General features: G+C 35.4%; 1 protein-coding gene across 1 annotated transcript; it reads left to right on the top strand.

Moving 5' to 3' along the window:
- Nucleotides 1-2,111: 2,111 nt before the first annotated feature.
- Nucleotides 2,112-13,124, top strand: LOC148912854 (uncharacterized). The gene is made up of 5 exons (XM_089026652.1): nt 2,112-2,208; nt 4,918-5,162; nt 6,721-6,805; nt 7,164-7,310; nt 10,409-13,124. Exons 1-5 carry the CDS (start codon nt 2,142-2,144, stop codon nt 10,981-10,983), a joined length of 1,119 nt encoding a protein of 372 aa, XP_088882778.1. The 5' UTR covers nt 2,112-2,141; the 3' UTR covers nt 10,984-13,124.
- Nucleotides 13,125-13,338: the final 214 nt, after the last annotated feature.

The following is a 13,338-nucleotide window of genomic DNA, read 5'->3' on the forward strand; positions in this document are numbered from 1 at the left end:
TGTTCTATTTATTTTTTAATTTTGTGTTTAGTTTTTTTGTTTTTTGTTTTTTTGTTTTTGCCCCTGGCAAGATGGCCGAGAACCGGTTTTTACGTCCAAAACTTTGGAGGCGGTTTCTTTCAAACAAAATAACCGTTTGAGGACAGAGGTATTTTTCTCCCCAACCAGCCAGCATAGGGAGGGTCAGGAAAAGAGGGTCAGGGTACATTAAGTCTAACAATTGCTGCGGTTTCCGATATTCTGCGAACTCGCCAGTTATATGCTGCACTATAAAATTTGGTTTTTCGCTGCTGTCAATCAAAAAAATCAGTAGATTACCTTGACTGACGGCAGTGAAAAACCAATTTCACAACTAGGTTTTGAAATGTCGGATTTCACAGAATTCCGAAAATCGCAGTAAATTGAGAAGAAAAGTAAAAAAAATTTGTAAATTGTTTGAAACATTTTCGTTTTACCATTGATCTTATATCCTGATAATTGACGCAATAAATCCGAAAGCTTGATGCAAGTATTTTATTTGCAGGAGAAAACCTTGATTTATTATGAATAATTGCTTCACATAAAATATGCAAATAGTTGTTGAAAAATAATAGTATGAAAATATACATATACTGAAATTAATTAATCTACTTAACTTAAAAAGCTTATATGTTAGTTAAACAAATCTTATTTGGCCAATTGTCAGTTAACTACTAACCCTATTGGCACCCTCGTACGGACTGACCCACAGCTTTGGTGCGGCAAAACTAAAAGACCTGTTCAACCAATTTGAGAAGTGACTTTCCCTTATTGGAGGAATTAGATATAAGGTGTCCTTACATTTATTAGCTCAAAAAGGTACCGTGGTGCGAGTCCATGGATAGCTTTGGAAGTCATTACTATTTTCTTAGGCCGAACACGTTCCTCTACTGGCAGTCAGTGTAGTGACTGCCAGACCACCAGATATATACATAAGATATGATATCTCATTTCCTCTGATAAAGCTGTTCTCGTATGTAACTCTCACCTATCCCTCGGGCCTGCTGGATGAATACAGTAAAACCCGCGTATGAGAACTTAGATTTTTTCCAAGTTAGCCTAAAAAGGTTCGGCATACAAATGGTGTTTACTGCAAAATTAGGCTATTTAGTTTCTTCAACAGGTTCTTATTTTCTTAAGAATAAAGCAACTGGTTTTTGGTAGTAGTGGTATATTATTAGTATAAATTATTCATACATTTTCTCCAAATGACTGGGACCTAAGCAAATACGAACCCTATATGCACTTTAAAGCTACACTGTGTGTAATTTACCTTGCAGAGCTTATTTTTTTATATTTGTATATATTTTTTTGTTTTGAATCTATTTACAGTAATAAAATAAGAACGTTCTTTAAAATTCTAGCATAAACAGGTTCTTATGTAAAGGGAAACGAAATGGTCAATTTCCGGCAAAAAGATCGAACTTCTAAAAAAAGTATGTAACGACGTGCTAAGTATCACAAAAATAAAGTTGTCATTCATTCCGTTTTATTTATTTTCATTCATTTTTTATTTTTATTTTTTTGGTTATATTTTCTTTCGTAACTTTCTGCTATTCCGTTTTTCTTTTTCCCTTACATTTTACATCCCTTACTTTTTCTTACATTTAAAATCGGAAAGATATTTCTATTTACATAACAATTTTAATTAAAACAGTTATGTTTAGATAACAGTTTAATTTTAGTTCAAACTGTTTTGGTGTTTTATTTTATTTTATTTATTTGAGTATGCTAATAAACGTCAACTTATTAAGTAATTATAATGAACAAAATATCAGTGGCAAAGACGATCGCAGCTGTATTCAATATTTATTTGACATGAATATCGTTTATTGCATATGAAACTGATATCTACTGAGAGTATGAGTCATGTTTTAGCAAAAGGTTTGAGATTTTAGTGAGTTTGACCGAGAAACCCATTTTAAAGTTGAATAGAAATAAAGAGTTTAGGACGTCTCTTTGGTAATGGATTATTTGCTGTCTTTCTTCATTAATTTTTAATTAATTGTATTTTAAAAATCTCTTGTGCTCAATTCGGAAAATGACAGAATAAGAAGAGAGAGATAGAGTTAGAGAGAGAGAGACAGAGAGAGAGAGAGAGCAACTTCTGAGAAGAGAAAGCCATGGCGTACATAAAACAAGCAATCGTAGTGCAATTCTTGATTTCCTTGCATATAGCTTTTATCAAAGGTAAGAATACATAAAAAAGAGGATTTGAAATGAACTATTACGAATTAAAGGCTAACGCTTAAACTAAATATCCTAAAGAACACCTAGCTGTAATATCGTAATACATTTAAATACCTCAAAGGTTTTCTAATATATGATGTGTTTGTATAGGTAATAGAACTACATGCTGTCCAATTTGGAAATAATTGGATGAAAAAAATTCCGAGGACTGACAAAATTGGAAGAGGCCGATAGGCTGAGTCCAATTTGGCAGTCAGAGGAATTCTTTGAATTCAATTATTTCCAAATTGGACAGACATGTAGTCCTATTGCAGATTAATTATATCATCCCAAACTATACAAGACTGATTCCATGAGTCATAGTTTTCGTTCGAAAGAATGCGAATGGAAACATCCAAATAAATCTTTAATTGGACAGGAAAGAGAATTTGAAAATAATACAATATTCGCTTATATATGGAGAGATAACTAGCTAAAAACTAGTGTGAGCTACGTCGGTGTTTCTAATGAACAGATAATCTGACTTAGATTGATTTATTTCATTCCAGATTACCTAGTACATTATAATTTAATTTAATTTTAAACTATATTTTAAACTGATTGTATTCAAATAAAGTTGGTGTTGTTGTTCTTGTTGTTGTTAATGATAAAAGAGTAAATTATATACCGTGAAAAGATGAAAAAACTTGCGTTTCGGACGTTAGTCCTTCGTCGGAGTGAACGTTTTTCTTTTACTCCGACGAAGGACTAGCGTCCGAAACGTCAGTAAGTTTTTTCATCTTTTCACGGTGTATAATTTACCCTTTTATCATTACTGCTTGATATTATGTACTTATTGACTGAGTGGGAGGGCCGTACGGGAAAATATTTGGCTCGAGGTCATGTCGTACGGAGCGAGCGCAGCGAGGTCCGTACAAATGACCGAGAGCCAAATATTTTCCCGTACGGCCCGACCTAACTCAGTCAATGAGCATTTTATCATATGAGCCTCACGAAAATAAAAATAATAAAGAAAAAGAAAGCGCGCGGATTCGAGCAGGGCCGGACGGGTTTTTCCGGCCCGCTTACGTCAACCCGTCCGGCCCCCATCACGTGACTTTTTCCAATGGTTTTATTAGAGCGCGCGAGCAGGGCCGTACGGGTCATATGATAAATGGGATTATAGAGTGATGATACAATTAAGTGGGTAATTAGGCGTATAGAAACCTACATTTTTGCAAGTTATCCTAAATAGGTTTTTTATACTGATATCGAGGGTTTTTATTGGGAATTAGGCAGTTTAGTTTCTCATTTTATTTTAGCCATCTGTTTTAGTGTTTCCTACTGATCTCCATAGTACTTTAAACCCATTATTTTACCCGGTCGAAATAATGGTACCCAGAGTCTCATTGAAAAACTTTAATTAACAAAGACGCGTAGAGTCATTTGCTATTGTTTGCAATGTACAAAAGAGAAGCAAAATAACTGCGATTAGACATTCGACGCTGGGCTCGAAAAAATACGGCCGCTTTCACCCGTAAAATTATAAGTCTGTAATACACATTTAGCAATGTTATAACCTCTATATATTAAGAAAAAAATTTATATTACTGTATTTATACATAAGCAAAACTGGTGTAAATATTTCACTGTATCGAAAGTAAAGACTGACATTTTTATTTGATATTACTATATTGTTATACAGTGAAACCCTGCGTAAAAAAACCTAGATTTTAAGAACCTGTTAGGCTAGTGTTTTCCATTTAGACTCCTTTTACATAAGAATCTGTTTTAGGCTAAAATTTCAAAGCGGGTTCTTATTTTATCAAATAAAGTCAAAACTAAAAATTTAGAAATAAAATGAAATAGGCTCTACAAAGTAAATTACATACAGAGTAGCTTAAAGTACATATAGGGTTCGTATTTGCTTAGAATGCAGCCCTTTGGGAAGCTTTATGCATAATTTATATGAACAATAGACCACACGTAGCAAAAACAAGTCGCTTTTTTCTTAAGAAAATGAGAACCTGCTTACGAACCTGAAAGCCTAATTTTGCAGTAAACACAAAATATATAAGAACCTTTTTCGGTTAACGTGGAAAAATCTTGGTTTATTGATACGCGGGTTTTTACTGTATACTAAAACAATTATTTTGATCAACCTAGGGGGCTTTGCAATCAAAATTTAAAAAATCTCTAATTAAATCATATTCTTTATTCTTTATTTTTATGTGACAAAGCTTTTGCAATTAGTATATGTAATAGGACTCCATGCTGTCCAATCAAGAAATAATTGGACGAGGAAAATTCCGAGGACTTCCAAAATTGGATGAGGCCGTAGGCCGAGTCCAATTTGGCAGTCAGAGGAAATATTCGAGTCTAATTATTTCTTGATTGGGGAGCATGAAACCCCATTACCTATTAATTATATAGCTGCCTAATTAATCCCATATCAACAAGACCTGTCCAATTAAGAAAATAATTGGACAGTTACCTATATGGGATTAATGAGAAGCTGTATAATTAGGTGTATATATTAGATGTGTCCAATTACTTATTAATTGTGCTTGGACTTGTTGTAATTTCTCGTCTATTTGAACATTTTATAGTTTGAAGATCTTGTAATTATCATTTTAATCCCTTATGTATATTTAACAAACGCTCATAGATGTCCAGCTTCTGTCCTCTGATTGATCATAAATGACGTCTGACGTTTTTCTTTTTCTTTAGGAGAAACGTGTAAGGAGTCAGAGTTTATGGAAGAAAAGCCTGGCAGCTACCTCCAAAGTCACGTCAAAGAAACCTTTCAAACGGAAACAGCCTCACTATGCCGAATCATGTGCTACCTTGATGGCGTATGCATGTCCTATAACTATAACCAAACATCCGGTCATTGCGAAATCAATGATTCTGACCACCTTCAGTATCCCGAGGACCTGGTCAACAAAACTGGATATACGTATGTTGGAACAAAGGTAACTCTTCCACAATGTATTATGCTATCAATTGAACTAATTTGCTAGGGGGAAAGAAATTTGTTGAGCATCGTTTTGTATAAATATATTTACCATATTTAATGATGTGACTCTATATGGATTGATTATTTTACTGTCTTGCTTTTGCGAGTTTCAAATCATTTTGTCCCTTTTAAAGTATCTATGAGATGAGCCACCTCTTTCTTCGAATACAGATGTTTTAGGAGAAGGCGTAAATCAGTTTATTAATAATAATAATATTAATAATAATAATAATATTAATAATAATAATAATAATATTAATAATAATAATAATAATATTAATAATAATAATAATAATATTAATAATAATAATAATAATAATAATAATAATGAAAACTTTATTTTTAACATTTTTAACATATTTACAGCAATTGTAAATCACTCTACATAAAGGCAATTTACAATTGGCTACTCGAATATGACTTTACGAACACTTGAAAATTTACAAAACTATAAATCTTTATCAATTCAGGATTATCCCATTCTTTGTTACGACAACAAAAATGTAATAATAATAATAATAATAATAATAGTCTTTACTTCATTAAAAAACATACGTCCTAGGTTACAATAAAAATATAAGAATATAAATAATTAGAGTTAGAATAAAATACTATAGTAAAACCTATCTATATGATAAAATAATAAATGATAATATCAATAGAACTGTATTCTAAAAGAATAATTGCATGCACCTATTTGAAAAGACACCTATTTACAAAACAATTCATAAATCTTACGGTTTTAACTTTAGGTAGTACAAATTCATGATTTCTCTTTCTGAGACTGCGTGTTTTCTTTGGAGGTAAAAGGTCCTTGAGTGGATGTTTGGGTGTATTGATCAAGTCAGTCCACATCTTATCTTATCTTCGCTCTCGAGAGTTTTCTCTCCAATTGATGATTTTACAACTTATTTCTTCCTGGTTTCTGATTTATATATTATACACAACTTTATTCTTCATGGCTTCGCTATCGTATTCAAGAACTACGCTGCTATCTCTTTGAAAAAGAGTGTGTGCGCGTCTTTCAGAAATAGAGTTTAAAAGTTCGATCCTGTAAATACCCTTAATAAGGGGCTGGTAATAAGGAGCACTGATAGTTTGAGGGGGTAAAGGGAGCACCTTGGAACACTTTATATAGTAGTCGGGAGATTTGGGCCGTCACTCCCGGCGCTATGGAAGTAACATAAATTACTTTTAACCTTCTACCTTTTAAGGTCAAATTTTTTCTCCTTTTTGAATACACTACTTGTTAACGTGTTTAGTTGCTGTTCTGTTCTCTCGTTTGGCACAAGTGTTCTCAACACGAATCTCAACATGTGTTTCACTTAAATTAATGAGTGATCTTTTTGTTTTCTAGCAGTGGTTGTTAGTTGGTAGGTAGGTTAATTTGTTTAGGTTAGTTATGTATTTGGCTTGCTGCATGATTTTATGTCCTGCAGATTGGCTAATTGTGTAGTGCTTTTTAGTATACTACATTCTAGTTTATTGAAGGACATTATTTTCATTTTCTCTAGAATGTCTGCGCAAGTAAGCCTTGCCCTGCAATGCATATCTGCCAGACGGGTGTAAATTCAAGGGAATACACATGCATTAATATAGGTGAGTGAGCTAGAAAAAAGATTATCCACAACAATAAAAACAACAGCAACAAAACAACAACAACAAAGACAATAACAACAATAACAACAAATATATTAAAAACAATAACAGTTAGAGTGAAGGCATTTAACCCGTGCAATAGATATTAGACTAATACACATTGGTAGACCTTAATTCCATTGTTTTCTTTTGTGTCTATTTGACTATTACACGTTGACTAGTATTTTTTTTTTTGCTTCACGGGTTAAATGTCTTCACTCTATCTTTCTGAGTAAAATTAAAATCAAAATAAGCACCAAAATTCAGTGTATTCTTATTCTCTATATTTCTTATACTTTCGTTTCATTCAATTTAATAGCTGCCTTGGGTAGCAAAGAACGCCCTGCCAAGTCTTGTTTACACATTTTGGCCAATGGCTTTTCAAAAGGATCTGGTGTTTACGTACTCGATCCGACCAACACAGGGAACCCAATCGAAGCATACTGTGACATGACAACTGATGGAGGTAAAGGACTTGATTCAGTAAACTATTGATTAATACTTAGATCTTATTAACCGAGCGGGAGGTCTGTACGGCATAATCTTGACCGAGGTCGGAATGTACAGACCGAGCGCAGCGAGGTCTGTACCCGACCGAGGTCAAGATTATCCCGTACAGACCGACAAAGCTCGGTTGATAAGAGTTTTATTATATGACCACTTTTCATTGAAAAGGACAAATTTCATTTGCGCCTTTTTTATTTATAAACAAACCATTTTTGGAAGCGCGCGTGTATATTACACTCAAATGGCTTCCCAGTGATTTTACTAAAATACCAGTTATAAACCAGTTTGACAAGAAGTGCGAAGGCAAGTTATTAAATAGAACTTACAGATATTAGAAGGCAAAATCTACTCAAAAAGGGATATTCTTTAAACTCAATCCCAAAGAGGAGGCAATCAAAGCAAGCATAAATGTTCAATGTTATCTTAAAACACTAAGAATCAAGCTCGTCGTGATTTTGAGGCTGTGCAGACTTTTGGCAAAAGACATTCACATTGAACGTGCAACCTTCAAACTTCTCGATATTTGCTCCAGCAAAGATGGCTTGTGGCTTGAAATTTTTATTCTGCACCAGTAGGGAAGTTGAAGTATTCAGAGTCTGAACGGCGGTTACTATAGATGAAGAGGTCGAAGGAGCTGAACCATTGCTCAGGATGGCTGACATTGCTCTTTGGTTCTGGAGGGACGCTGATTTATAACTATCGAGGCTTTTCAGATTCTTATGACCGCTTAGTTGTGCCACGTAGTTAGCTTCCACATTTGCATCAAGGAGCCTGCCGATGCTAGTTTTACGTACAGCATGGTTGGTCAGTTTTCTCTTGAGGCCTTGCTGATTCTCCTTACCAAGAACCGCTTGTGTTGATTCTTTCAAGAACTTTCCAATTTCATTCTTACCGAGAGGTCTATTCAAATACCAAACTTTATCCTCTGGTACCGGTTTTCGTTTGTGGTTGATGGCCAGATAAAAAGGAGCATCAGACATTAACATAGACTCTGATCGATGGCTCCTAAATGCCTTGTAAAACTCAACAGGACATCTCGATTTGTTGACATTGGCATATGCTTTTGGATTGAAAGCTCTTCGGTGCCCTCCTTCTTGGCCTGTTCGTGTCTTGCTACCTTTTTCTGTTTTCCACACCAGACATTCAGCTCTTGTTTCTGGGTCATTTTCAAGGCTCACGTCTCCCCAGCTCAACTTCCGGCTCTCATCTCTAGCTCTCCAACCAAAATCATAGGGAAAGGAACCACCACAGAGCCTTTTGCAGTGCCTTTGGTTCTTCAACACTGAACTGCCCGCTCTCAAACAGTGTGTTTACCTCGGTTGCCGTCAGCTCTCTCGTTGCGTTGGGAAGACTGCCTTTTCCTTTGCTAGTGAGATCCTTTCGTTTGGCAGCAATGACGCTTCTGGACCTGGAAAACTCGTTATCCTTGAGAATATTATACGAAGAACCTTTTTCCTGAAGATAACGTTGGAAACTTCATCTTTGTTGTTGTTGTTATTGTTGTTGTTGCCGTTTTGCGACTCAAACACTGCTGTCGCATTGGCTAAATCCAAGTCGTCCTCCAGATCTTCAGGGTAATAAAACTCAGGGTTGTCATCCATGCTGAAGTAGGACGAATAAAACGGATCTACTTTTTTAGTTTCAATCTCAATGTATCGATTTGAAAAAAAATGTTTTCGCCGTAAGATTAATATGCGATCTGACCGGTTAATACCGGAGAATCTAGACCAGTCCGCGATGCGATCTATCCAATCAGATTGCTCGATTTTCTAGTGTCCAGGCTCTAAGATTCACGGTCATATAATAAATTATTAAACTAATACACCTTTTGCTGTTCATTAAGAGAAAATGTACATTCATTTGTGCCAATAGTTGTATCAATAACGTGTAATGTACTTTCATCAACACCACAAGTAACATCATTAGCGCAGATCAACTTTCAATAACGATATTTGAATATGCGTGTACATTCATAGGCATCAATGGACAATCAATAGCGCGTTTGTACATTCATATGCGCGGATTGTATTTTCTTGTGCGCGAAATTCAACTTCAATAACACCAAATGACAAACAATTGCATTTATGGACAATCATTTACCCAAAAGTGAAAATTCATTAGTGCTATTAGCATAATCATTGACAATCTATAATGCGTTTGGACAATCATGAGGGTCAATGTTATATTCTATAGCGTGGTTCGACAAACATTTGCATGGTTCGAATGAACAATAAGAGAAATAAAACAATCATTAGCGATTTTTGTTTATCACTTTAAAACGTATAAAAAAACTCAGGTAACTGCCTCCATAATAGCGGCTGCGTAGGAGAATAGCAGTTAGCTCACTTAAAGCAGCAATCAAAGCCGACCTCAGCCGTCCAGAGATCCAACAACATACGAACGATCGGGCTGAGGCAAGACGACAAGGGATTGCTCTAGGTCACTATAGAACGCAGTTGCTAATGGAAGGGCTCCAGAGAAATGTGGCAACTATCACTATCGCTAAATGTGGTCAGTGATTCAGTTATATGCAAACGTATTTGCCACGATGTATAAATGGCGAAGAAATTAAAGGCTAAAATAGATAAAAAATCGCTAATGACTGTTTTATTTCTCTTATTGTTCATTCGAACCATGCAAATGTTTGTCGAACCACGCTATAGAATATAACATTGACCCTCATGATTGTCCAAACGCATTATAGATTGTCAATGATTATGCTAATAGCACTAATGAATTTTCACTTTTGGGTAAATGATTGTCCATAAATGCAATTGTTTGTCATTTGGTGTTATTGAAGTTGAATTTCGCGCACAAGAAAATACAATCCGCGCATATGAATGTACAAACGCGCTATTGATTGTCCATTGATGCCTATGAATGTACACGCATATTCAAATATCGTTATTGAAAGTTGATCCGCGCTAATGATGTTACTTGTGGTGTTGATGAAAGTACATTACACGTTATTGATACAACTATTGGCACAAATGAATGTACATTTTCTCTAAATGAACAGCAAAAGGTGTAATACACTTAACTGTGGCATATTTATAGGTGGCTGGACCAAAATCAAACGACTCTATTTGGAAAAACAGTCTTTTCCTGAAATCCAAGCTGCCCACACCTATCGTATCATTAGCCAGTACAACAACAACGAGAAAAGTATCGTCCCAACTTCAAAAGCTTTGTTGGATATTCACCAAAAAATGGGGTTCCATCAAATCCATTTCTATTGTTACAAGAAATCAGTAGGTAGAGTCGTGAGCATCATGACCAAGAACGACACCGCTGGCCAAGATGTTATAGATTTTTTCACGACTCTACGAAAGGTCTCACATTTCCCCACTGCATGTGGCTCGTTTGATCGACTGCCCGAGGACACGTCTATTCTGGCCCAAAACTGTTCTCTTTGGGGTAAAATAAACAGCACTACCATTCAAGTCAACAGATGGGGTAATGACGGTTACCGCCATGAGCAACGAATTAATAATTACCCATTTGGAATTGAGGGGACCAATAAGCATTTATTTTCATGTTATAGAAATGGTCCCTCTTACATGAGGGGCGCGTGTGATGATAGTGGTAGTCCATTGAAAATAAACGACACTTGGCAAATTGCAGTTCGTTAAAGTCAGGTGGAAAACGATGAGGTTCATCAGTTTATTCATGCAAACTCTTGAACATACCCTCGTGAAATCAAGTTTGACATTTTATCGATTCGCTTAAACATTTTTGTCAACTTCACATGATCCCTTAGGCTAAGCTGTGACAATTACTTGTATGTATTTTTTATTGTTTTTTTCTTGCAAGCCTTTTTCCTTAGGTATAAAATGTTTTAACGATTTAATTTTTTTGGGAGATGATCAACTTTTGGCTTTTTAGTGTTAACTAGTTCGTTTCCTTTATGTAGCGTGCGGTAAGCGTAATCTTGAACTTGTGTCTTTAAATCTTGATGATAATTTATCAGGATTTCGTTCACCCTCGTGGTCTTCTATCTATTGCACGGGACTCTATATCCCTTAGAACACTCGCTTTCATTACCTAACCTTACTTATGTCCCTTCACGTCCCTTTTCTCATTCGGTAAATACCGCTGTGTTTTATTACTAAAGACTTGTCTGCACAGGCTTACCCTTACTTAAGAACAAATCATTTTCAAAAGTCAACTGTTATTTTAAGAATGTGCAACTTGAACAATATCGATGTTTTGAAATCCCACGGACTTTTAATGGTATGTAGAAATAGCTTACCTATAGGCCTTTTCCGAATTCGCTTGACTGATCACGAAACAATGGCTTCAAGTTGAGGTTGAACTTGATGAATAAAAGAATCAAGTCCAATCGCGACTTCAAACCATTATTTTGTGGTCAGTCAAGCGAATTAGGGAAAGGTCTATTGCTGGCTTTCCCTCAGCTGATAAAAGTTTTTGAATCTCATTATCTGCTCCACATGGTAGTTTAACTGACTGACAACCATGTGCTGTCAGCCAGAAAAAAATTTATTGAAAACCTGTGATTCAGCTGATGACTAGTGCAACCCAGCAATAAGAGAGGCTAAGCCTGTGCAAATTAGTTTGTGGTCTTCAAAAACAGTGGCATGCATCGAATCCGAAACTGTTGTATTAAGTTGATGTTTAACTGGAGAACCTTGAGAAAAACTCTCCAAGCACAGGAGACAACCAACAAGCAACTCTACTCACATACGAACTCGGGTCGCATTGGTGATGCTTTTGTATCGAACACTACTCGTACTTTCCAGTTTTAAAGTAGTTTCAAAGGAATATTCAAATTTAAAATTTGGAGCCTTGACTGAAATTTTTGTGAGTCTGTGCTGATGTATGGAAAGTCGTAAATTAAAAAAGATAAGGACAATGTATCAGTACTGGACTCAATTACAGGCACTAATGTATAGAATCTCTTACAACTATATACGCCTGAAATAGAACGTATGAATAAATTAATTAACCTAGATTTATAGCTAGTTCACTGGGTAACATTATATTTAAATTAAATTATGTAATCTTAAATGGGTACAATACTTATCAGAAGTACCTAATAACAAGTTATGCATGGATAAAATCATATGAAAATATATGCAGAAATAATATTCAAAACGCTCGTAAATGCAGTATCGCGATTCTCCTATAAGTACGATCGGAAGATAGCCGCCAAAAAACCGTTCACAATGGACTTCTTCAACGATGCGGCGGTCATGTTGGATCGCAAGTCATTACGATCCTCTGGGGAGAAGTTAAAGCTTTCTTACAGTAATGACGTAGATTGATATTTACAGCTCACCACAAGAAAATAAAACAAGAGATGAATTAAAAACAAAGACGGTAAATCGACCATCTTTACCTAAAAGACAAAAACACAAAGCTCTATACATTATCCTTCATCTTTGTTTTATTTTGCCCCTGGCAAGATGACCGCCGTATCTTCGAAGTAGTCCATTACCTTGCGATAGGAAAAACTTGATACAAAACGTATTGCGAATTGATTCGCAAATACCGGTTTATATTGACGGCGTTGGAAAAAGATATATCCCGTATTGGTCTTCGTTGCTTCGCAACTACAACCAATAGAGGATAGATTTTCTCCCAACTAGCTGACAATATAAACCCTTTATTGCATATTGGCATGCTCAAATTTCGCAATGGCTTACAAAAACGATAGTATCGTTGCTGCCACCTGCTGTAGCCACGTGGTGTTGTAAAACTTCTATTTACAAATGCTTTCTAACCAAATAGACTAGTTCTAAATATAATACTGATTCGTAGTAAATATATCCATTTTTAGATAGAATAAAAAACGAAAACTCGAAAACTTTATGTATCATGTATTATTTAAGTTTTTAGGCACATCCAGTTGCTGACATGTACAGCAATTTACAGCAAGACTCTACAGAGGACTGATTAGTAAGCTGTAGCCGAACGAGGGGACGTCTAGTGGGTACCCAGAAAAATCCCTCTTCAAGGTCGAAAGC

This window comes from Actinia tenebrosa, unplaced genomic scaffold, assembly GCF_029948245.1.
Source record: "Actinia tenebrosa isolate PJP-AT-01 unplaced genomic scaffold, QUT_ActTen_1.0 PGA_scaffold10__47_contigs__length_13832649, whole genome shotgun sequence".
Taxonomy (NCBI): domain Eukaryota; kingdom Metazoa; phylum Cnidaria; class Anthozoa; order Actiniaria; family Actiniidae; genus Actinia; species Actinia tenebrosa.

What these genes read in the sequence shown, in the direction of transcription:
- LOC148912854 (XM_089026652.1), top strand. Translation starts at nt 2,142, where the DNA reads ATGGCGTACATAAAACAAGCAATCGTAGTGCAATTCTTGATTTCCTTG. An exon ending in ATACACATGCATTAATATAG is followed by an intron (nt 6,806 to 7,163) that starts GTGAGTGAGCTA and finishes TCAATTTAATAG; the next exon opens with CTGCCTTGGGTAGCAAAGAA. An exon ending in TGACATGACAACTGATGGAG is followed by an intron (nt 7,311 to 10,408) that starts GTAAAGGACTTG and finishes GCATATTTATAG; the next exon opens with GTGGCTGGACCAAAATCAAA.